The sequence below is a fragment of the Spironucleus salmonicida genome, chromosome 8 (genome assembly GCF_000497125.1).
Source record: "Spironucleus salmonicida strain ATCC 50377 chromosome 8, whole genome shotgun sequence".
Lineage (NCBI taxonomy): Eukaryota > Fornicata > Diplomonadida > Hexamitidae > Spironucleus > Spironucleus salmonicida.
Window position 1 is genome coordinate 932,578 of NC_090603.1, and position 23,649 is coordinate 956,226.

General features: G+C 34.6%; 17 protein-coding genes across 17 annotated transcripts; 10 read left to right on the plus strand and 7 right to left on the minus strand. All coding sequences in view use genetic code 6, as the record gives it.

Moving 5' to 3' along the window:
* Positions 1-4: 4 nt before the first annotated feature.
* Positions 5-2,035, plus strand: SS50377_28290 (ABC transporter family protein; the record flags this gene model as incomplete). Its single annotated transcript, XM_067912066.1, has 1 exon — positions 5-2,035. One exon carries the CDS (start codon positions 5-7, stop codon positions 2,033-2,035), a length of 2,031 nt encoding a protein of 676 aa, XP_067761088.1.
* Positions 2,036-2,050: 15 nt separating this feature from the next.
* SS50377_28291 (uncharacterized protein) lies at positions 2,051-3,172 on the minus strand (the record flags this gene model as incomplete). The annotated part of the gene is made up of 1 exon (XM_067912067.1): positions 2,051-3,172. The coding sequence occupies one exon, from the start codon at positions 3,170-3,172 to the stop codon at positions 2,051-2,053; it is 1,122 nt and encodes a 373-aa protein (XP_067761089.1).
* A 30-nt stretch (positions 3,173-3,202) lies between these two features.
* On the plus strand, positions 3,203-3,988 carry SS50377_28292 (uncharacterized protein; the record flags this gene model as incomplete). Its single annotated transcript, XM_067912068.1, has 1 exon — positions 3,203-3,988. One exon carries the CDS (start codon positions 3,203-3,205, stop codon positions 3,986-3,988), a length of 786 nt encoding a protein of 261 aa, XP_067761090.1.
* A 43-nt stretch (positions 3,989-4,031) lies between these two features.
* On the minus strand, positions 4,032-4,703 carry SS50377_28293 (uncharacterized protein; the record flags this gene model as incomplete). The annotated part of the gene is made up of 1 exon (XM_067912069.1): positions 4,032-4,703. One exon carries the CDS (start codon positions 4,701-4,703, stop codon positions 4,032-4,034), a length of 672 nt encoding a protein of 223 aa, XP_067761091.1.
* A 151-nt stretch (positions 4,704-4,854) lies between these two features.
* SS50377_28294 (Nuclear LIM interactor-interacting factor) lies at positions 4,855-5,622 on the plus strand (the record flags this gene model as incomplete). The annotated part of the gene is made up of 1 exon (XM_067912070.1): positions 4,855-5,622. One exon carries the CDS (start codon positions 4,855-4,857, stop codon positions 5,620-5,622), a length of 768 nt encoding a protein of 255 aa, XP_067761092.1.
* A 329-nt stretch (positions 5,623-5,951) lies between these two features.
* Positions 5,952-6,731, minus strand: SS50377_28295 (uncharacterized protein; the record flags this gene model as incomplete). The annotated part of the gene is made up of 1 exon (XM_067912071.1): positions 5,952-6,731. The coding sequence occupies one exon, from the start codon at positions 6,729-6,731 to the stop codon at positions 5,952-5,954; it is 780 nt and encodes a 259-aa protein (XP_067761093.1).
* A 30-nt stretch (positions 6,732-6,761) lies between these two features.
* SS50377_28296 (uncharacterized protein) lies at positions 6,762-7,883 on the plus strand (the record flags this gene model as incomplete). The annotated part of the gene is made up of 1 exon (XM_067912072.1): positions 6,762-7,883. One exon carries the CDS (start codon positions 6,762-6,764, stop codon positions 7,881-7,883), a length of 1,122 nt encoding a protein of 373 aa, XP_067761094.1.
* Positions 7,884-7,898: 15 nt separating this feature from the next.
* SS50377_28297 (ABC transporter family protein) lies at positions 7,899-9,929 on the minus strand (the record flags this gene model as incomplete). Its single annotated transcript, XM_067912073.1, has 1 exon — positions 7,899-9,929. The coding sequence occupies one exon, from the start codon at positions 9,927-9,929 to the stop codon at positions 7,899-7,901; it is 2,031 nt and encodes a 676-aa protein (XP_067761095.1).
* A 59-nt stretch (positions 9,930-9,988) lies between these two features.
* Positions 9,989-10,675, plus strand: SS50377_28298 (DNA repair protein RAD52; the record flags this gene model as incomplete). The annotated part of the gene is made up of 1 exon (XM_067912074.1): positions 9,989-10,675. The coding sequence occupies one exon, from the start codon at positions 9,989-9,991 to the stop codon at positions 10,673-10,675; it is 687 nt and encodes a 228-aa protein (XP_067761096.1).
* A 50-nt stretch (positions 10,676-10,725) lies between these two features.
* On the plus strand, positions 10,726-11,760 carry SS50377_28299 (uncharacterized protein; the record flags this gene model as incomplete). The annotated part of the gene is made up of 1 exon (XM_067912075.1): positions 10,726-11,760. The coding sequence occupies one exon, from the start codon at positions 10,726-10,728 to the stop codon at positions 11,758-11,760; it is 1,035 nt and encodes a 344-aa protein (XP_067761097.1).
* A 47-nt stretch (positions 11,761-11,807) lies between these two features.
* On the plus strand, positions 11,808-12,218 carry SS50377_28300 (uncharacterized protein; the record flags this gene model as incomplete). The annotated part of the gene is made up of 1 exon (XM_067912076.1): positions 11,808-12,218. The coding sequence occupies one exon, from the start codon at positions 11,808-11,810 to the stop codon at positions 12,216-12,218; it is 411 nt and encodes a 136-aa protein (XP_067761098.1).
* A 9-nt stretch (positions 12,219-12,227) lies between these two features.
* Positions 12,228-12,434, minus strand: SS50377_28301 (uncharacterized protein; the record flags this gene model as incomplete). Its single annotated transcript, XM_067912077.1, has 1 exon — positions 12,228-12,434. The coding sequence occupies one exon, from the start codon at positions 12,432-12,434 to the stop codon at positions 12,228-12,230; it is 207 nt and encodes a 68-aa protein (XP_067761099.1).
* Positions 12,435-12,495: 61 nt separating this feature from the next.
* On the plus strand, positions 12,496-13,164 carry SS50377_28302 (uncharacterized protein; the record flags this gene model as incomplete). The annotated part of the gene is made up of 1 exon (XM_067912078.1): positions 12,496-13,164. The coding sequence occupies one exon, from the start codon at positions 12,496-12,498 to the stop codon at positions 13,162-13,164; it is 669 nt and encodes a 222-aa protein (XP_067761100.1).
* Positions 13,165-14,751: 1,587 nt separating this feature from the next.
* On the plus strand, positions 14,752-16,245 carry SS50377_28303 (putative Amino acid transporter; the record flags this gene model as incomplete). Its single annotated transcript, XM_067912079.1, has 1 exon — positions 14,752-16,245. The coding sequence occupies one exon, from the start codon at positions 14,752-14,754 to the stop codon at positions 16,243-16,245; it is 1,494 nt and encodes a 497-aa protein (XP_067761101.1).
* A 48-nt stretch (positions 16,246-16,293) lies between these two features.
* On the plus strand, positions 16,294-18,054 carry SS50377_28304 (uncharacterized protein; the record flags this gene model as incomplete). The annotated part of the gene is made up of 1 exon (XM_067912080.1): positions 16,294-18,054. One exon carries the CDS (start codon positions 16,294-16,296, stop codon positions 18,052-18,054), a length of 1,761 nt encoding a protein of 586 aa, XP_067761102.1.
* SS50377_28305 (SNF2 family helicase) lies at positions 18,055-21,990 on the minus strand (the record flags this gene model as incomplete). The annotated part of the gene is made up of 1 exon (XM_067912081.1): positions 18,055-21,990. The coding sequence occupies one exon, from the start codon at positions 21,988-21,990 to the stop codon at positions 18,055-18,057; it is 3,936 nt and encodes a 1,311-aa protein (XP_067761103.1).
* Positions 21,991-22,041: 51 nt separating this feature from the next.
* Positions 22,042-23,523, minus strand: SS50377_28306 (uncharacterized protein; the record flags this gene model as incomplete). Its single annotated transcript, XM_067912082.1, has 1 exon — positions 22,042-23,523. The coding sequence occupies one exon, from the start codon at positions 23,521-23,523 to the stop codon at positions 22,042-22,044; it is 1,482 nt and encodes a 493-aa protein (XP_067761104.1).
* Positions 23,524-23,649: the final 126 nt, after the last annotated feature.

The window sequence follows — 23,649 nt, forward strand, 5'->3', positions numbered from 1 at the left end:
CAGAATGGGAGAGTTCAGTTCGATATTCTAGATCACCTTAAAATCGTTCATCCGTCAACGCTACTTTGTGGTACAGTTCTTAATATCATTTAGCTTAGCGTTGCTGTATATTATCATATTCTCATTGTTCGTATAGCCGCTATTACGCACTGTTTTCGATACAGATACAACAGAGGTTATGTAGAACTCGTCCCAGCTCCTACGGGGGAATTATGGCATTGTGTATTCTGATCCTAAATAACATTCTTTCACTGCCCTACACCCGAACGCAAACGTGCTCTCTGCTACTTCGACCTCTACTGACACTATTATCATTAGCATGACATAGAGTTCGAGTCAGTATGGAATATCTCTGGATGATTTAGGTAGTATTGTGGTGACGAAGTAATAGAACCAAGTCATATTACCTGTGATTCAGGCGTTGAATCTTGACTTCCACAACATCCGCATTGGAAGGCTACCACACCAGTCGCTGAAGCTAGCACAGTCTTTAACCCCATTCTCTGCGCTCTTAACAATATTTTTTACCGTGCTAGACTATATGCTTACACTATTTCTAGACTAGTATCAAAAGTCTAAACTCGAAGGACGCACACAATTTATACTTCTTAATGGTGCTAGTAAGGCTAAATGGCACACTTACCACCTCGTACTTGTAGCTGGAGCAATGTTTGTTTTCATGTGCGTCATCATGACCATTCTATCAGTGATCGGTGCTCAGTTTGCACGTGTGAATGTACTTATATGGGCCATTGTAGGTTTATTATATTACTTTTAGAGCGGCGCCATTTTGCTCTTGTTAGGCAAGTATTCCCAAACAATTACTGGCTACTACCAATTAGGGTAGTATGTTTCGTTATTACAGACTATATCGCTTATGGTGTTGATGTTTTAGAGTACCAAAATTAACTAAGGCTTGCTTGTACTTCTGCAGTTGATGCCATAAGTTGCCCTAAATAATGTCATATTAGCAATGTTTTATGCTGGGTACAACCATGATAACAAATCACTTGAGTTCATTTATGAAAATTTCAACCTGTATTATACTATCATAATTTAACTCATAGAGATTGCAGTATTCCTTGCAATAGTCATTTTTACAGACCCAAGCACAGTACGTAGAGCTACGAACTAATGTGTTGCGGTCTCGGAGGAGGTTCTAGAATCATAGTTCTCGGATACTATCTTAAAGCATGTACGATTAGCGAATCAATAAGTTTAGGAGAACAACTTTTAAGATGGGATTCTAATTTACGGTGTATCAAAATCTTATGGCAATACCTTAGCAAATAAGGAAATTACCATGTAGATACGGAAGAATTCAATTTTTGGTCTTATAGGTGAGAATGGGTCCGGAAAAACTACACTCTGCAAATCGATTATTAGGGCACATAAAATAGATTTAGGGGAGATATTTGTAGACGGCCAGAAATTAATAGATAGTAAGTGTACATTTGGAGTATGTTCATAGGAAAATAAATCACTATTTGATTTTCTAAATGCTGATGAGCACATTAAAATTTACCGCAGTTTATTCAAAATCAAGATATAGTAACCGGATGGAATTGACCTTAACATCCCGTAGAACTAGAACACTTTAACCTTTTCTGGTGGGTAGAAGCGCTTGCTGTAACTCGAAATTGCTCTTGTAAATGACCCAGATTATTTGATCTTAGACGAGCCAACAGCTGGTATTGACCCTAAAGGGCGTAAAAAAATTTGGAACTATATTAAAAGCCTGTAGAAAACTATCATATGCACCTCCCATTTGCCAGATGAGCTGACGTACTTTGATGAGATTTGTTTGCTGAGTGGTGGTGAAGTGAAACTAATTGGTGATGTCGATTCTATCTGCGGGGGACTACTGTCCGTGGAGCGCGACGGTCAGTGTAGTATCCTTCGTGCAGAGCCAGAAGGCTTATTTTCCCAGCTGCTAGATGAGAAATAACGTGGTATTATAAAAGAATTTAGCCTGAAAAGTTGTGGTCTGGAGTGGGTACTTAGTCAATGTGAGGAAAAAAGCATACTTGAGTGACAATATGTTCACTGTTCATGGTAGAAAAAGGTCGATCATGAACCCCTCATCAGAATCAATAGGTTCCATACCGTAGCATGCTATAAAGTACTCCAGATAGCTGCTGAACCCAAAGGAGTTTGTGGGAGTTTGGACTGCCTAAATAATATTCTGAACATTTTTCACCGTTTCTTCCCGTACTTCAAATGCAGGACCAGAGGCATCTAGCATTTACCATACTGTCGAAACCCCACTTGCCTTGAGGGATACTTCTGCTTCACGTTGTTGAAATTCATTGATTTACGAATCAAAAATGATTACTGATATTCTTGCTAGTCCTAAAATCTTTGCAACCGATACCGGTTTGGGCTCGCCAACCAGCAGTTGGCTTATATACAGTTGGTCATAGACATTGAAGGCGCTATCAATGCTTTGACCCACAACTTGTGAATGTATATTGAGTAAAACCTCCACGGTTTCACCAACAATGCGCTTCAATAGATATGCAGTCTCTAAGGACAGTAGTGTTTGTCCCTCGTCCTGAGGCCTGAGCTAAATATACACCTGTGATACCTTTTACGTGCCTAGCTGTTTAGAATTAAAAGTGTTGAGCGCTTATCCAAAATACTAGACATTCTCATATGCTGTAAAGTTAGATGATATATCATTTAGATATACCATCAGCCCCGGCTTCTATCCGGGAAACTTCTCAAAGAACTTCCGCAGTGACTCCTGATACGGGATTTGGCTCCGTACCCAAGATGGAGAATCCCATTATACACAGCCCCCATAAACGAACAGAGAGTGAAACTGGTGTTTCTCAACAAATTTTGACAAAATTTGGATTTATTTTGGGTCTGTTAGAAGGGACCTATACGCTGGCTATCCTGCAATAATGGAGTTTGATGATGGTGACCAGGCCGTTAGAAATTTTTTAGCATTACGGTATCCAAAATATTCGTTATCGTCAACTAAAGATTCCGTAGGGATTTTAACCCTGCGTATATGTTTAGCAATAAATACTGAGCCAACTACAACGCCGACTCCAATTAGAGTAGCTAACAATAGTATGAGTCCTATAAATACGGATTTCTTCTGCTTTACCATCGAAATCTCATTATATCGTTTTATTTGCGGCTTGGAGTTTGTTGATAGCATTTAAATAGTTATAAGTCTACACTCTACGAAATGGAGAACCTTTCGGTATTCCTGGCATACATTAGTGCAGGACTCAAAGAGCATATAATGAATACTAATAGATTACTTTCCATAATTTCCTTACACCAGGTGCGATAAAGGACCCAAAAACATATTCGAGATGTTCGCCATACAATAGAAAATATTAAAATTCCTGAGATAACCCAAGGTTTTTTAACCACATCTGATAACAAAATATCACTTGAGCATTCTCTGTTTAACACATCATTTGCAGATGTTGCAGGACCACTAATACTAAACAGCACGCCTTCTGGGCTTACTGAGGAGATTATAAGAGCAGATCTTCAAAGTACAAGCCAAGAGGAACCTTAGATAGCATAATATTAAAAATATCATCTATAAAATGATATCCATTTTAAAATATTGTTAGAATACCGACCACATCCAACAAATTTAGATATCCATAGCATTATCGCAGAGATTTCGCCTAATTAACCGTTAGCTGATTGGATGGACATAATAATAAAAATTTAAGAACCACTCACGCTAATGTCTAATGACGAGCTAGTGATAAGAGCAGTCTCTGAAAATTTGTAAGAATCTAGTATGCATCTTGTAGATCTTAATAGCGGGATGAATGTGATGTAGCAGAGCTTAGAGATAACAAGTCTATAGATTAACACGACATTTAGGTAGCAGGCGTAAATCGATCACACGGTCAAGATCTTTGAAAAGCTCATGCGGTAGTATTAAAATCGGCAGATTAATTTAATACAATTACCAGATGGCGATATATAAATAATAACATATGAATGAAGATGTGATAACATAAATAAAAATAAATCTATATTTTAATTATTCAGTCACTTTCGCTTTATTTCTTTGAGTCATAGCTAGTATCTATAGCTACTCCTACTTAAACTCCATTACCTGCTTTAATATCGTCGAGTGTTAAATTCTACCAAATATGCATATGCATAATAGAGGTTTTGATGCTTGAAGTGTGCTGCTTTTTACCAAAATATAAAGCAATTTTTGACAGGGTTGGCCCCATAAAAAACTCAAATTTTAATGTCGTTAACTTATGTATATAACAGAACTCAGTACTGCCATCAGAAAGATCAACATATTACGTTTTCACTTTCTTCTTATTTTTTTCCATAAGATTCATATATTTTTAGGGAATATTTTCAGAGCCAGAAACTTCTGTATAAATATCAAAATAGCCTTACTCTGGATATTCAATAGAACTCATCCTAGTATATAAGCTACTATCTGATTAAACAGAAGAGCAATCTAAAATAAGCACTGAGTGAGGAGTAATTTTTGAAATTCCTTTTGGGACATTTTTGGTTAAATTAAGCTTAATTTTAATTTTGTCAACTAAAAAACCATCAAGTGTCTCTTATTATAAAGATATCAGTTATGCTGTCTCCTTATCGTATGCTTTTTATGAAGACCAGAATGAATAATAGTTCATCTTTGCAAAGTCTTACTCCAGGAATGGTACTTTATATGTTTAAACGAACATTTAGCAACAGAATCAGTATAACACCTAAATTATATATAACTATTAATTACAGAAATATGAATTCTTTTATAAATAAATATTATAATATAATTAATGTAATTTTATAAATAGTAATAATTTATATGGATATATATAAATAATTTATAGTAAAATGAAATGCTTAGCTAAAAAATAAAAAATTTAAAAGCCATTTTCTGTCTAATCTAACATAATTGGAACTGAAGCAGTTGTAATTACTCTACTTAACAATGAAAATACTTAGAATATTATTTTTGACTAAGCATCTAACTAATAAATGTTAATCCGCTCTCCTATTCCATAAGAAAATATATAATCTAATACTGCGTATCTACTGCCATATTCTTAACGTAAAACAATAGTTTTAGATCTAGACGAAACTCTCATTCACTCTGAATTTGATTTTACTAATAATGTTGATAAAATAGTTAAAATTATGATTAACAATGACACTGCAGATTTGCAAGTTGATTTTAATCTTAACTATATACCTATCTATTTATAAATTCGAACTGGTGCTGCTGATTTTATTTAAACATTATCAGAATACTATGATGTTATTCTTTGGACTGCTAGTCCTAAAAGCTATGCTGATGCATTAATGCAAGAAATTGATAAAAGATAGTTGGTAAAGTATAGATTATATAGAAATGACTGCAGTATTACAGATAGGGGAATGTTGTATAAAGATTTATCTAGATTAGGTAGAAATTTAGAAAATGTCGCTATAGTTGATAATTCAAGATAATCATTTGCAAAACATCCAGATAATGGTATACTTATTTAAGATTTTTATGGTAAATAAGATAATCTATTATTTGAATTAGGTAAAGAGCTTGTAAGAATTTAAAAATTTAATAATCTAATCGATAATATACCTAAAAAGTGGGGTGATGTTTGATTTATAATTTATAATTTATAATTTTTATTTGCAAGTAAATGAAACTCATAATTTATTTGAGCATTTAACCTCAAAAACAGAGTTTTCCATAATTAATATTACATATTGTTTATACTTTGTATAATGGTTCCACCTTCTTCCATTTTTGTTATAATTATACTTCTTCAACTTAAGCTATAACATTCATTTTGATTCAGTAAGTAATATCATAATGTAATAAGCGCCTTATTACATAAAAAATTATAGATTATAGGTTATACATAAATTATAAAATATTCAATTGTACTTATTTATGTGATACATAAATATTGAAATATATGGTGCTTAATTCAATCGTTAAAATTTTTTACTGGCCATTTTATATTTATTAAATTTATCTGCTGATTTTAATACTACCGCATGAGCTTTTCAAAGATCTTGACCGTGTGATCGATTTACGCCTGCTACCTAAATGTCGTGTTAATCTATAGACTTGTTATCTCTAAGCTCTGCTACATCACATTCATCCCGCTATTAAGATCTACAAGATGCATACTAGATTCTTACAAATTTTCAGAGACTGCTCTTATCACTAGCTCGTCATTAGACATTAGCGTGAGTGGTTCTTAAATTTTTATTATTATGTCCATCCAATCAGCTAACGGTTAATTAGGCGAAATCTCTGCGATAATGCTATGGATATCTAAATTTGTTGGATGTGGTCGGTATTCTAACAATATTTTAAAATGGATATCATTTTATAGATGATATTTTTAATATTATGCTATCTAAGGTTCCTCTTGGCTTGTACTTTGAAGATCTGCTCTTATAATCTCCTCAGTAAGCCCAGAAGGCGTGCTGTTTAGTATTAGTGGTCCTGCAACATCTGCAAATGATGTGTTAAACAGAGAATGCTCAAGTGATATTTTGTTATCAGATGTGGTTAAAAAACCTTGGGTTATCTCAGGAATTTTAATATTTTCTATTGTATGGCGAACATCTCGAATATGTTTTTGGGTCCTTTATCGCACCTGGTGTAAGGAAATTATGGAAAGTAATCTATTAGTATTCATTATATGCTCTTTGAGTCCTGCACTAATGTATGCCAGGAATACCGAAAGGTTCTCCATTTCGTAGAGTGTAGACTTATAACTATTTAAATGCTATCAACAAACTCCAAGCCGCAAATAAAACGATATAATGAGATTTCGATGGTAAAGCAGAAGAAATCCGTATTTATAGGACTCATACTATTGTTAGCTACTCTAATTGGAGTCGGCGTTGTAGTTGGCTCAGTATTTATTGCTAAACATATACGCAGGGTTAAAATCCCTACGGAATCTTTAGTTGACGATAACGAATATTTTGGATACCGTAATGCTAAAAAATTTCTAACGGCCTGGTCACCATCATCAAACTCCATTATTGCAGGATAGCCAGCGTATAGGTCCCTTCTAACAGACCCAAAATAAATCCAAATTTTGTCAAAATTTGTTGAGAAACACCAGTTTCACTCTCTGTTCGTTTATGGGGGCTGTGTATAATGGGATTCTCCATCTTGGGTACGGAGCCAAATCCCGTATCAGGAGTCACTGCGGAAGTTCTTTGAGAAGTTTCCCGGATAGAAGCCGGGGCTGATGGTATATCTAAATGATATATCATCTAACTTTACAGCATATGAGAATGTCTAGTATTTTGGATAAGCGCTCAACACTTTTAATTCTAAACAGCTAGGCACGTAAAAGGTATCACAGGTGTATATTTAGCTCAGGCCTCAGGACGAGGGACAAACACTACTGTCCTTAGAGACTGCATATCTATTGAAGCGCATTGTTGGTGAAACCGTGGAGGTTTTACTCAATATACATTCACAAGTTGTGGGTCAAAGCATTGATAGCGCCTTCAATGTCTATGACCAACTGTATATAAGCCAACTGCTGGTTGGCGAGCCCAAACCGGTATCGGTTGCAAAGATTTTAGGACTAGCAAGAATATCAGTAATCATTTTTGATTCGTAAATCAATGAATTTCAACAACGTGAAGCAGAAGTATCCCTCAAGGCAAGTGGGGTTTCGACAGTATGGTAAATGCTAGATGCCTCTGGTCCTGCATTTGAAGTACGGGAAGAAACGGTGAAAAATGTTCAGAATATTATTTAGGCAGTCCAAACTCCCACAAACTCCTTTGGGTTCAGCAGCTATCTGGAGTACTTTATAGCATGCTACGGTATGGAACCTATTGATTCTGATGAGGGGTTCATGATCGACCTTTTTCTACCATGAACAGTGAACATATTGTCACTCAAGTATGCTTTTTTCCTCACATTGACTAAGTACCCACTCCAGACCACAACTTTTCAGGCTAAATTCTTTTATAATACCACGTTATTTCTCATCTAGCAGCTGGGAAAATAAGCCTTCTGGCTCTGCACGAAGGATACTACACTGACCGTCGCGCTCCACGGACAGTAGTCCCCCGCAGATAGAATCGACATCACCAATTAGTTTCACTTCACCACCACTCAGCAAACAAATCTCATCAAAGTACGTCAGCTCATCTGGCAAATGGGAGGTGCATATGATAGTTTTCTACAGGCTTTTAATATAGTTCCAAATTTTTTTACGCCCTTTAGGGTCAATACCAGCTGTTGGCTCGTCTAAGATCAAATAATCTGGGTCATTTACAAGAGCAATTTCGAGTTACAGCAAGCGCTTCTACCCACCAGAAAAGGTTAAAGTGTTCTAGTTCTACGGGATGTTAAGGTCAATTCCATCCGGTTACTATATCTTGATTTTGAATAAACTGCGGTAAATTTTAATGTGCTCATCAGCATTTAGAAAATCAAATAGTGATTTATTTTCCTATGAACATACTCCAAATGTACACTTACTATCTATTAATTTCTGGCCGTCTACAAATATCTCCCCTAAATCTATTTTATGTGCCCTAATAATCGATTTGCAGAGTGTAGTTTTTCCGGACCCATTCTCACCTATAAGACCAAAAATTGAATTCTTCCGTATCTACATGGTAATTTCCTTATTTGCTAAGGTATTGCCATAAGATTTTGATACACCGTAAATTAGAATCCCATCTTAAAAGTTGTTCTCCTAAACTTATTGATTCGCTAATCGTACATGCTTTAAGATAGTATCCGAGAACTATGATTCTAGAACCTCCTCCGAGACCGCAACACATTAGTTCGTAGCTCTACGTACTGTGCTTGGGTCTGTAAAAATGACTATTGCAAGGAATACTGCAATCTCTATGAGTTAAATTATGATAGTATAATACAGGTTGAAATTTTCATAAATGAACTCAAGTGATTTGTTATCATGGTTGTACCCAGCATAAAACATTGCTAATATGACATTATTTAGGGCAACTTATGGCATCAACTGCAGAAGTACAAGCAAGCCTTAGTTAATTTTGGTACTCTAAAACATCAACACCATAAGCGATATAGTCTGTAATAACGAAACATACTACCCTAATTGGTAGTAGCCAGTAATTGTTTGGGAATACTTGCCTAACAAGAGCAAAATGGCGCCGCTCTAAAAGTAATATAATAAACCTACAATGGCCCATATAAGTACATTCACACGTGCAAACTGAGCACCGATCACTGATAGAATGGTCATGATGACGCACATGAAAACAAACATTGCTCCAGCTACAAGTACGAGGTGGTAAGTGTGCCATTTAGCCTTACTAGCACCATTAAGAAGTATAAATTGTGTGCGTCCTTCGAGTTTAGACTTTTGATACTAGTCTAGAAATAGTGTAAGCATATAGTCTAGCACGGTAAAAAATATTGTTAAGAGCGCAGAGAATGGGGTTAAAGACTGTGCTAGCTTCAGCGACTGGTGTGGTAGCCTTCCAATGCGGATGTTGTGGAAGTCAAGATTCAACGCCTGAATCACAGGTAATATGACTTGGTTCTATTACTTCGTCACCACAATACTACCTAAATCATCCAGAGATATTCCATACTGACTCGAACTCTATGTCATGCTAATGATAATAGTGTCAGTAGAGGTCGAAGTAGCAGAGAGCACGTTTGCGTTCGGGTGTAGGGCAGTGAAAGAATGTTATTTAGGATCAGAATACACAATGCCATAATTCCCCCGTAGGAGCTGGGACGAGTTCTACATAACCTCTGTTGTATCTGTATCGAAAACAGTGCGTAATAGCGGCTATACGAACAATGAGAATATGATAATATACAGCAACGCTAAGCTAAATGATATTAAGAACTGTACCACAAAGTAGCGTTGACGGATGAACGATTTTAAGGTGATCTAGAATATCGAACTGAACTCTCCCATTCTGGATTTAGAAAATATATACTATAGTGTCCAATGCGTGCCAATTCTACTCCATCTACATGCTGCCTAACTTCGGCACACGTCAGCTCAACCAGCTTGAGAGGACACTGAAGGTTCTCTCCACACCGCTCACCAAGCAGCAGCTAGCATACCGTCAGGGGCCACGAGGTACAAAGATTCCATATCTTGAGGTGTCGCTAGCCATCCAGCAGGCGAACCAGGCCTTCGGGCCCTGCGCATGGAGCTCCGAGATCAAGAATCTCCAGCAGAACTACCTTAAGGAGGACGGCGACCAGTTCCGCGTGTCCTTCTCCGCGACTGTCCGCGTGTCCCTCGAGAACGGTTGCTTCCATGAGGACATCGGTCAGGGAAACGCCGAGCGTCGCTAGCTCTCCGAGGCGATCGAGCACGCCCAGAAGGGTGCGGTGTCGGACGCCGTCAAGCGTTGCCTACGGTACTTCGGCGACGGGGTCGGCAACCGCATTCTCAAGGACGGCGGCCGGGACTTCAACGTACCTACACCCAGAACCGGCACGATACCATGCATCTCCTTGTCAAACCACTGGTAGATCTAGCTACGAATTTACTTTCTCTTAAAACCCACTAGATCTAACCCATGCCCCCATTTGCCTCGTTCTAGAGAACATCAGAATCAATCAAAACAGACACCTCCCCGCAAGACACTATATCGCCACAGGCAGGCTATAGAGACCTCCTCACCTATCCTTCCTTTAAAAACTCAGTGAACTATTATATCATTTCCCTTCCTTTTTAACCTCCCCTCCCCTCCTCTAAAATGAAGATCAAGTGCCTGCTGCCAATCCCAAACCGCGGCCTCACAGTTCACAATGTTCCGTCGAACAAGTCATTTTACCAGCTTTTTGAAGCTGAATTGGCTACGCTGGATATCCGGAAGCACGTCCTCACAGACTCGTACGGGAAGCCGTTTTCAGTGTCTCAGCCGCTATGCGAAATCGGTGCCTACCCCGGCATCTCATTCGAGTTGAAGCTGGTGCCGGAGGTCGAAAAAGGCGCGTTCCAGATCCGGGCGCACGCCGGTGCCGCGCTGAACTTCAAGGTCAATCTGACCGAATTTGGCATGCTAAACATGCAAATCTGCGCCGACCGGCACGCGATTTTGAAAAATTTGTTAATGGAGCGGAAAATCGAATTTGATTTTGATTCTATAGACGCTGTATATTAAAAATGTAGATTTTCGCTGAATAGCACGCTTTCGGGCATGAATTTGCAGGAAAACGCCGAAATTTATATCACACGCAGGCTACTACCATAAGAATACTGCGAGTAGTCTGCTGATATAACGAATCGCGATTTGGTGATTTTTGCGGCGGAGCGGGCGGCCTGGAGCGAGGCATGCGGGGCCGACAAGCTCACGACACCAGAGGAGCGCAGGGAGCTCTATTTAGCGCGTGCGAGGGCCAAAGGGGTGCTAAAAATCAAACTCATCCAGAACGCGCTGCGGTGCCTGAAAATCGTGGAAATGGACCCGTTAGGCACGCAGTTCGACTTGGTTATGCGCGTCCGCGCGTTCGTAGCCTCCAGGTGCACGAATTTGGACGAGGAGGAAACCGCTGTTCTGATTTCCGAAATGGAGGTACGAAAGGGTGTAAGCGGCATGGTTATCGATCCGAACCAGTGCGAGCTTTTTGAGCTCTTTAACGAGGCCGATGGGACAGTTCAGATCGTGTGCTCAGTAGAATTGGGAGAGGTGGTGGAAGCGAAAATGGAAGCAGCAGAGGCGGTCGATAATGAATAAGCGTAGGTTGTAGTGGTCGAAAATAAGTTCGGGTCAGCAGGGAGAAAATTATGATTTAATGACATTATCGTATAATATTAAGTTTGTATATTCGCGGAAAAATGGACGATTTGTTTCACTCGTAGGTTTCTGATATTTTGGTCTAGGCATAAAATCTAGAATATTTTGTAGAGACTAATACTAGGGAGGCAACCCATAAGCCAGCGTCTTACTAGGATAAATTGGATTCAATTTTGAAACCAGGAGAAAAATCGCCGTCATTTATTGGCTAATAGCGGATATTGCACGATGCGCTGATTTAGGCTGATAAAAATAAGAAAAAATTAGACCAATAGAGAAAAAGACTCGAAAATTTAATGGATCCCTCGTAGCGAAAACTTGCTCAGAGTGAAATTGGTAATGTCTAACCAATTATTAAGGAAAAACGAGTTAAGGAGCTAGGCCGAAATATAATTAATATTTAAGACGTATTAGATGAAAAAATTAAGGAATTAGGTGGTACAATTTACTGATAATTACTTTCACTTAATAAAGTACTAATGATTTAATTTTTATCCCACTTTTATTCCTAGTGTCCCACTAATACTCCGTCTATATAGTTTTGGATCCCGCATAAAAAGACTCATTGACCTTCCAAAATCAACATCTTAGTCTTTACTGTTAGCATAACTTAACTGCAATGATTGGCTCATTGCATGATATGTCCTTGGTGTTTATGATTTTCTCATTTTAGAATATTATAATGATATATAATAAATTATATAATATAAAATTCTTTCCAAAATCTCAATGAAACGTTCAAAGTTGCTATCTGCCGATCTTGACGTTCCTTTGAAGCCATCAACTAGCAAACCATAACCAGCAAAATCAGTTAAATTTAAACCAAAAGGGCCGGTAAAATCTTAAAATTCTACTATTAATGAATCGAATCCGGCTTAGTCATCATTGAACTCTATGTCTGCTTCTTCAAACTATTTTAATGAAAATAAACCTGCAAAGCTAGAACGATCTAGAAATTACACTGAATCTCTATAAAAGCTCAAAAGTTTGGAAAGAAAAGTTAAAAAATCAGCTGATTAATGTATCAGGGAAGCTAATAAAATTGCTGATATGACGCAAAATAAAAAAGCAGACTATCATGATTTAGAACGAAACTAACCTGAATTTTAGCTTTTGGATCATTTCCGTTTTTTAAACGATCGAATTCTATAAGGTGAGGAAGAGGAAGTTCGGATGTCCTGTACGCCAGAAATGGTAGATGGAATTTATAGACGCTATTTACCAAGTACTATAGATCGAAGAAATGGAATAACCGTGGATGACTTATAGTAAGCATATTTGGGGGATTAGGTGGATAAATGTTTAGGGGAAGCTATGCGTGTTTTAATAGACACGCGTAATAAGCAAAATTAAAGTGCTGAATCTGATTTTCAAAAATTTAATAATAAAGGGAAGTGAGTGCTTGCTATATTTCAAAAGTGTATATTGTTCTAGAGAACTCGTTAATGATATATTGGAATTTGATCAAATTTTTATAAATTATTATTTTGAAAATATTTTTATGTTCCTATATAATTCAATTTTCAATTTGATCGGTATCGTACAAAACTAAGTTTAACTTATTAATCTAACTTTACATTATTGCTAAATATAAGTCATTGAATATCACAAAGCTACATTTTATATGAAGCAAGCCTGTAAAGTATTATTAATAGTTTTAAAGATGATCCTAGCAAAATAGTTTCACATATAGGCACAATTAGTATATTCTGGATGACTACTACAAATAAAAATTAAACAATTAAGTTTTATAATTGGGATATAATACCTAATTATCACTATTTTATATCATTCATTAATTTGTTATTTGAATTTATTATTTTACTGTTTTTAAATTTACGGTATTTATAATTTATAGCTAAATATTCTCAAACTTTTAGTAATATAAATTTTATTATAATAATAAATTAAATGAATAGCATAGTGATATAAAAATAGTTTTAAATATAATATAAAAAAATTAATTTATTATGTATGCCGCTAGATAAAAGTAATATTATATATAAATAATGAAAAATTATCAGTATAATATTATATATAAATTTAAGATTTTCCTGACTTATGATCAACTTAATTTTTATATACTAAGTCTTTAGATATAAAGTAAAAGTATATAGTGTAAAATTCTATTAGTAATGATATTTATTAATCAAAACGCTAGGTTCATTCTCAATAATTTCATCTTTAATAACATCAGATATTTACTTTAATTCTAAAAGAATAAAATTATCAGCATTTCATTAATTATGTCAAGTGAAGGTGAAGTTATTCGTGTGATTTATTAATTTTATTCTTAAATTATATGTTAAGGAATAATAAATTGATTAATATATTAGATGTATTAAAAAAAGCAATATATATATATGAAATCAATAACTCTGATCAAAATATGCACTATTCTACTAAATATTTCATTTCATAAATTTGCTATTATCCTATAGTCTAAAGGAAGAAACGCCATAATACTTCTTTCATGTGGACTACGAAATTAAGTAACTAAGGATATAACAAATTTTAGAAGATTATATACACTTTAAATCTTTTCTTAATTCATAAAATCTTGAATTTTTAGCCATATATTATAATTATAATCAGTTATTATGAATTTTGGAATAAATTAATTTTACTATTTTTTAAAAACTATAATAATTTATCATCAAATTTATAATCTAAGAAAATATTTAATGGTTTTTAATTTGAAAATATAGTAAAACTAGATTCATACTAATATAACTTATAATATGAGAAAAATTAATATTCCAACTGAAAAGATAATATTATAAGTAAATTTTAAAATATATATTTCCACCTTAATAATAAGGTAATATTTAACCATATATACTTAAAATTATCTTTATAATTGAAACATTAATCCTGTATATTTATAGAAGTTAAGTAAAATTTTGATATGTGGTTTAAGTTTTTTTAAGGATTAACATAAAATAACTAACTATTTAGATTTTATAACTCCATTTCCTTATCAAAATGAAAACTTACAAGGCTTATACAGCATCAGCTATGATGATTAATTTTGCAATAGGTACTGGAGTACTTAACCTACCAAAAACAGTTGCTAGAGCTTCTATCATAGTTTCATTTATTTTACTTACCATTGTAACATTTGGGGCATATCTACTTGGCAGATATACTTTAGATGCATTAGCAAGAACTTTTGCTATTAAAAGAGCTCAGTAATGTCTAAAAGAGTAGATATCTACTACAACTGCTACTGCTATACCTAATATTGAAGAAAATATAGTTTTACATAATGGGTAAGAGGATACTGTAATGCAGACCGAACCTGATTATTCCTTACCTAATGATTATACATATGAATTCTCTGAATTATGTGAGATTCACTGGGGTAAAGCTGGTTTTATCATTTATCAAATCACAATTATTCTCTATATTTTTGGCACACTTTGGGGTTATACTTCAGTTGTTGCTCAATCAATGAGTTCTGTTGTTCCTTTCGGTTCAAATTGGGAATGTGCTGATCCTTGCGGTACCAGCTATGCTCATTTATGTAATGTTGCTTATTATGTTTGGACTTATGTTGCTTTAGTCTATTGTTCTATCATGATATTTTTCGATCTTTCTAAGTAGAAAATATTATAAGCAATATTTACTATATTTAGATTTGTATCCGTTGGTGGAATTGCTTTGATTGCTTTTATTGCCATTTTTATAGGGCCATTTAATACAACCTCTGTAACACCAGCTCCACCAGTTGTTAGTAAGACTGCTTATATATAAGATACACCTCTTTTTGCATTCACGGTTCGTAGCTTTGGGTCTATATTTTCATCATCAACCTTTGCTATTATTCTGCATCATTGTATTCCCAATGTTCTCAAGCCAGTTTAATCGGAATAGTAGAAATATTTGAACCATTCTTTCACCGGTACATTTGTCTTTTTATATTTCATCATGGCTTTTGTTGCATATCCTTCTGCTTTATATTTCGGCACTGAGGGTAGCCAACTGATAACTCTGAACTTGATCAAATGGGATGGAAAAAATTGGAACGCTACCTCTTAGCCTGTGTGGGCAGCCATCATCGCTTATGGCATTCGTGTTCTCCCTCCTATCTATGTTTTAGGGGCTATCCCAATTAACGGATTCTCCATGTGCTATAATGTTTTAGCGATTTTCCCTTAGATGAGAGAGAAAAAATGGTTTGCTGCAGTTATCAAACTTGTGTGTGTTATTCCACCAATGATTTTGGCTGGATTCTTCAGATGTATAGGTGATATCATTGATTTAACCGGACTCTTTGGATTTATTATCTTAGTAAGCCCTGCTTTTATTTTAATCAAGGCTAAGAAGACTACTAAGTAATTGTTTGGTTCAGTTAAGACATCTTATTCTGGATTCTGTGATTAAGACTGGCTTATTATAGTCGTTATGTGCTTTAATGGAATAGGCTTTGGATTTACTCTTTTCGCCGTCATAATGAATTTCATTGGGCCCCCATGAGTAATTTATTTTTAATACATTTATTATATAATATGCCACCACAACTAAATGGAATCCAGCAACCTGGACCTGGCATCGTTACAAAAGTAGCTAAAGACGCAGAAGCAACGCAATTCTGGCCTATTGCACCAGCTGGACATCATGAGGTCAGAATCACAGGACTAGCTCCTGCATCTCACCAACCAGTACGAGAAGAAAATGTAATTCCTGTCGCAGACGTCCATAGACACCTCTCAAACCACACCAAGTGAGGTGATCCCGCTATTTGACTCCGGATTAGCCTCATTTTCTGCCACAGACCCGCTGCGCTTCGTGACCTCCAAGAAGGCAGTCCACGAGAAGTTCGAGCTCCCGCCAAAGAAACCCCGTAAGTCCCCGAAACGCTCAAGACTGTAGAATGACACAACGTCCATTTCTGCTTCAGAATCCCGCGACGTTTTAGACCTTCACACGTCGCCATCTGAAATTCAGCTACAGAAGCCGTGGCAGAGGCAGTCGCCCATCGATACCATGACCACAACGAAGCCGCTATTTGATGTCTTCCTGCATGACCTGCAGGAGGCACCAACCCCAAAGTTGGTCACAGAAAAAACACAGGCGCAGCTCGAGGCACACTTTCTGGGCGCCCAAATAGAGAAATTGCGCCTAGACCTGAAGCGCGAGAGGCAGACATCGTTGGGGCACAAGTACCGCGCGGACGTGTACCTGAAGAAGTACCGGTAACTGGACGCACAGAACGAAGCGTTGCGGGGCGAGCTTTTCAGCCAGGCCGAAACGGCAGAAATCGCGCACAGGGAGACTGAGCGGTAGCTAGAAATTGAGGGGCTGCAGAGCGAGCTAGCGCTCGCCCGTGAAGAGCTCGAAATTGCGAAAACGGACAACGAGCAGAACTTCGACGTGCAGGCAGACCTGCGCCAGCAGCTTGGTAAGCTCAAATACGAAGTTTTCGCTTCCCAGAAGCAGGCACGCAAATTCCGTGATTTGCGCGACCAGGGTCATATTCAGTATCAGAAAAGCGAGGTGCAGCGGCGCGAGAGCCTGCGGGAGTATGCGTAGTTGTAGAGGCGTGCGGGGGCGTCGAAAGGTGTAAGCCGGGTTGTTGAGTTTGGGGTTCAAGTTTGTTAGGTTGGGAGCGATTTTGGAGTCTAGACCGTTAGTCTGGGCGGAGGAAGCGTGTGTAGACCGGTTGTCCGGGAGGTTGTGGAATGTGACTAGAGCGATAAACGGCAGAAAATACAAAATCTGGAAAAAGCAGTTCTAAGCAAAATTTGCGACGCACGACAGATGCTGGTTCATTTTAATTAGCTACAGCGAGAATAAGCTATAACTATACCCAATAGAATCAGATAAAACACAGAGTTACCAGCGTGCTAAAATGTGATTAAGTTGCTTTGCTAATTTTCAGCTGAACAAAAATAATAGTTTTTTAAGGTTGTCAGCCCTGTTGATATAATAGACCATCTGAATTCTCGTAGTGAATATCATCTTTAACTATAACTGGTTTTTCCAGAGATTTTAGTAAGTAATATTATTATAAATTTACAGACAGGATGGTGCCAAGATCTGGAGTTATTTACCAGAAATTCACTTTTTATTAAATATGATAACGAAATTTAATTCTTTTGTGTAAATAGCTAGAGAGACTTGTAGTTTTCAACAATATAATATTAGTCTGATGAATCCGATACTGTTTTCTAAATATGGATAATGACATAACTATTTTTTATTTTAGTAGGTGGAAAAGTAGTCCAGGAAACCGATACATTGATTTATTACATGTTAAATAATGTGAAAATAATTGTAATTTGATCATTTCATTTTTTTACTTGTTTCGTCCTTAAGTAGGAAACTTAGCTATTCAAACCATGTTCCACCAAATATGCCGCTACCAAATTGCAAGAGGGCTTGATTCCCATTATCTATAATATTAAAAGAGTCAACTTATTCATCTTCGTCCATACCAACTTTTAACATTTCTTCAGTTAGCTTATATCCAGTTTTACTTACTGAGCTACTTCTTTCAAATGTAATACAAAAATCAAAAACAATTTGTACTAATGCTGGATTAAAATACTAGCTGAATATCGGTTAAATATTTTCCATAAACTACCTCGCATCGTTAACCATTTAACTTCCCTTAGGATTAAAGGTGGTGCAATTTTTAAACAGTAAACGTATATCCGTTATAATCTGATATAAACTTGTATATTATAAAGTAATAGTTTTAAAATGTATTAGCTTAAAGCTTATAGGTTTTTAAATAACTTTATAATAACTAGGTAAAATTTTTGCATTAGGGAGTTACCAGAATGGATATGAATTTCTATATTAAATATTTGATCGTGGTATAAGAACTTGTGAAAATGATAAACTAAACAATTAGTGAATAATAGCTAGTATCTTAGCATTAAAATCTACAACTAGTCTAGATGGTAACTGGTTTGTTAAAAGTTGCAAGTTATCATAACTCTCTATTAAATTTTAGTTATAATAAAATTACATAACTTAATTTTCAATTTATATTTTGAAGCTTGCCATTTAAAATTAATATTACGAATTTAACTTTTACATTTGAAACACAATATCTTTATTAAACTATTACATAACATTTTCAGTGTAGTTTAAACCAGCAAATATCTAAAAATAACTTATTTATTTAAATTTATTATCAAGTAGTGGATAAAACTCTGCATATTTTAATAGATTTACGTTCTTATAGAGTGGTTATTCTTATTGTAAGTTTAGCAAATCAATAAAATCCATTATATCATCTTAAAAATCTAATTCTCTTACATTCAGATAAATGTTAATGAATTTTGATTCTGACTGTTGCTAATTAACCCCCTAATTTTTGACGACTGTAATCTTCTTATTCTGTTACTCAAACTTATTTAATTATTCCTTCTTATTATTACCAGTTTCCTTATTTCTGTCGCTTATTCCTCCACTCCCAGAATCACCCCCTTTCATAAATTCCCCTAATACAACGTCTCCAACGTTTCCACCAATAAATACCGCTGGGACGTCGCTTTCGACGGCAGGTCTATCTCCATACTTATCTCGGAACTCTACTTCAATGCCTTCGTCAACCTCGTTAAAAATTCGTATTTCCTATTCATTTCTTGATATTTTTTCATTGATTTCAGAATTGCTCAAAAGTTGAATTTTAACCGAATTTTGTTAATTCAAAATCTCAATCAATAATTCTTTCTTACTAATTAGCTTGTTTTGGCTAAGCTCCCCGGCATCTAAAATGCTTTGTGCCATTTGCAACTTCGAGCTCGCAATATCAAGAATCTTCTATTCCAACTGAGTGTTGCTGAAGAGCTTAATAACTTTTACAGGTTTCAGCTGACCTATTCTATATACGCGATCCTAGGCCTGAAGGTCATAAAATGCGTTAAAATCACAGTCAAATATAATAACGGTATCAGCTGACTAGAGGTTCAAACCATGTGATGCTGCCCTGGTAGAGAGAAGGAACACGAAGTATTTAGAGTCTGTCGCATTAAAGTCGTTTACCATTTTGTTTCTGTCTGCGTCTTTGACATCTCCATCAAATTTCAAAAAATTGAAGTTTTTATATGTTAAAAAATCCGCAAGAATATTCAATACTGATTTAAATTACGAGAAAATGAGGACACGGTGATTAGTTTTCTTAAATTTTATTAAGAGATTATTAAGCAGATTGAGTTTTCCAGAATATCTAGCTAGAGCATCTCCAAGAAAAACTTATTAAAGGAATGGTAGTTGTTAGGAATTAGAAAACGTGTTAATCTAACTATTTAGAGTAATTTCCTATTATTTTTTATAAAGCGTAGTATTTTTAAGTCTGTTATCATTTTCGAATGTTTGGGCATTTTTAAGCAAAAATCCATATAGTAAATCTAGCTAAGTGCCTTCTAAACCTAAATAAGGGTGATTGCATACTTTTCGTAGATACATGTCAACATTTCTAATGAACTTTTTGGGTAAAGCTGCAGAGGATGCTAATGATTCTGTATAGAAATTTGAAGAAAGAATCCGCTATGCTTCTGTGATCGACAGAGTATAAAGATAATTTTATAGCCCTGACAAAGGAACTCTTAAAATTACTTCATCTTTAGGTGGCAATTAATCTAACACATCAGATTTAATTCTTCGAATCATATACGGTTTGATAATACCATGTAGTCTGTAAATAATAAACATCTTTTCGTTGTCATTAAGTTAATCTTACACTTATGTGGTTGTTGATATTGAGGGTTCTATAATCTCAGTGGCATCAGTCCCATCATTGACATCAGTATCTCCTAAATCATCAACTTCATCTTCTTGATCATCAAAATATTATATAGATCTAGAAAATATTTTCCCAAATACCTAATCAAATTTATTGAAATCATCAAATACTGAGCCATGTATAAATTATAATAATGTGAACAATTCTCTTATATTATTTTAAAGTGGTGTTCCACTTAACAATAATCTAAATCTACAAGTGATATCATTTCTCAAAACGCCAATAAGCTTACTTTTTCCATTTTTGATACGGCTAGCTTCATCAACAATAACACAATCAAATGTGAACTTCTTGAAAAATGCTTTATCCTAAATAACATAATCGTACGTAGTAATAATGCAATTATAGTATCCACTTCGATTTAATATATCTTGCTTAATTTTTTCGCGATCAACTCCCTTATATACAGCGACATTGAAGTTTGTTGAAAAACGTCTAAACTCTTTTTCCCAATTTTCAGAAACGGCTAATGGTGCAATTATCAGATGTGGATTTGATGTAATCCGTTTTTCATGCAAATAAATTAAAAAAGCTATTGACTAAAGTGTTTTACCTAGACCCATGTCGTCAGCCAAACTTACACCCTATACATACTTTCCAATAGCTGGTTACGACTGTAAAACGTTTGAGTTGTACATTGATACTAGAAAATTCAAACACTCTATTTAGTAGCTTTTCATTGTAACATTTTTCAACGTTACAGGCTATTTTATAGTCTCTGTGAATGCCCTGCTGTGTACTTTATTAAAAATTGCTTCTTCAATATTATTCTCCTATCGTAATATTGCTTCATCTATACTAAGTTTTTATAAAATTTGCATATAAAAACTTGACATTTGATGTAAAACCTTGGTAAATAATTAGGATGTACCTACTTGAGTGAACTATTGATTAAAATAATCTAAAAGTACACTGAAAATCTAGTCTTAATTCAATGATTGTATAGTTTGGTTTGATACAATTTACGTCTTTTAATTACGTTTTTTACGACTTTATTCTGCTGCCATGACTGCTGATGGTTTAAAATCTCCGAAAAATAGTACTGAAAGTTGTGAAATTCGGTTATTTATAGCTTGCTATGATAATAATCTGGATGTAATCCTAGAATTGAGAGATAAGTGTTGAGAACTAACAGATAAAAGTAGTGACTATTTTGAATTCGGATTTTTTGTAAATTTTTAGTGCATTATTGGATTTAGTGCATAAAACGGATCTGGGATCATGTTGATTGGAATATTTCTTGTAGAAAGCAATGATTAATTTTAGAGCTACTTATTAAGTGCAAACTAATATTAAGATTTTTCTTAGCAATTTAAAAAAATCTCACGGCTTAAGTACCTAAGGTGTTAAAATTGAGATTAAGTTGGTTTTATATAAGGTTATTCAATGTAATTGTAATAGGTATATTTTTGTGGTATAAACTAATCTTCTTGTTGTAATAATTTTTCAAAGATATCGTTCATCTGAATAGAAAAGTAAAATAAATATTAATATTACTCATATAATATTAAAATTCACTATTTTTATTTTGCCATTGGTGGTAGTTATAATTTCTTTTTTGGTTTTACATCTAGTGGTTTTTTAACTGCTAGTTCTCTATCGAAACTAGCAGGCTCAATTCCATGTAATTATGCGCTATTTTCGCTGTTGTCTTACTTATCTCCTTTTACTAACTTTTTAAGTTTTTCTAACTATTCAGCACCAGAATCTAGGCGGGCTAGTTTTTCATGAAAAGCTTATTTATCTTAACTTTTGATATGATGAAATATATTAAATATTACCTCAAATTAAATATTCGAATTTGTAAGCTCAGCTCCAAATAAATCTTCTTGTAAATCAAGTGTTTATCCGAAAGCACTATAACCGTAATATACCCTTTGTGCTTAAAATCTGTCATACTTTGGAACTAAAAAATTATTTTAGGTGATATATCTACCTGGTTACAATGGTAAAAATATTTCTTAAAAACCGACATATTAGACTTGAAACTTATTATAAACGGAATACAACTTTATGAAAAATTTTATTTATCCACATATAATTTCAAATTTATTAAAAAATAGCTATAATTCCGTAAGATCACAAAGTAACTAGTCATATACAAGAATACGATTGCATTTGTTAAAGCTTCTAGACATTTATACCTAGCTAACCCCTTATTAGATAGATTCATATTTAATCTATGAGTTTCCTAGCTCTTTATTTTTATATACTCTAAACTCAAAAAAATACAACACTTTACGTTCTATATTTCGCATAATATTAAATTTAACATTTCCTCCAATTTAGAATAGATTTTATGCTGTTATAAGTCTATTTTATAAGACAATTTGAGTTTTTAGTTGTAAATTTAGATATGGGTGTGTTCTAATATTGGAGTTTCGTATTCGGTTTAATGATTAAATAATTGGACGATATGATACTTTTAAAGGAGGAGAGATTAAGTCTATAAAATTTTTTGACTTTATTAACTAGGAATGAAATTGAGACTTGGAAATAAAACACCTGGTGCAAATTGAAAATCTGTTATTTTAAGTTGAGGTAAATGAAAGAAATGAAATACCTGGAATAATTCCTGTAGAATCCTATAAATTAGGTGTTGAAAGTGGTACTTATAACTGATTTTACCTATATCGTAGAGAAATAACCGGAAATATTTCATTTTCAAAAGTTCCTGTAAAAAGCATTGATGCATCTTATGCAAAATGATTTAATGTATTATTTTAACTATAAACTAACCCTAATTCTTCAAATTTTTATACAAATTTTTTGGTTAATAAATATGCATTGAGATGTTATTGTATTGACTTTGGAGCAAGATTAGGTTATTCTGAGCGTATAGAAAACTAAGCAGCAGTAGATGTGGAAGACGATTCAAATGGTAACATATCAAGCCATTTGAACAGATAGTTCCATGTTATGGGTTATTCGTTAACTGATGTCGTTATATTAAGTTCAATTATCAAATCTTGAAGAAATTCTGAAGGGATATTCATTGTAAATTTTAGAATTATTTGTATTTATGAATAATAATGATATAATTTTATCAATGAAATATATGTTAACATATAAATTAACAGACTAAATACTTTATACTTGTTTATTTTAAATATTTTGAAAAA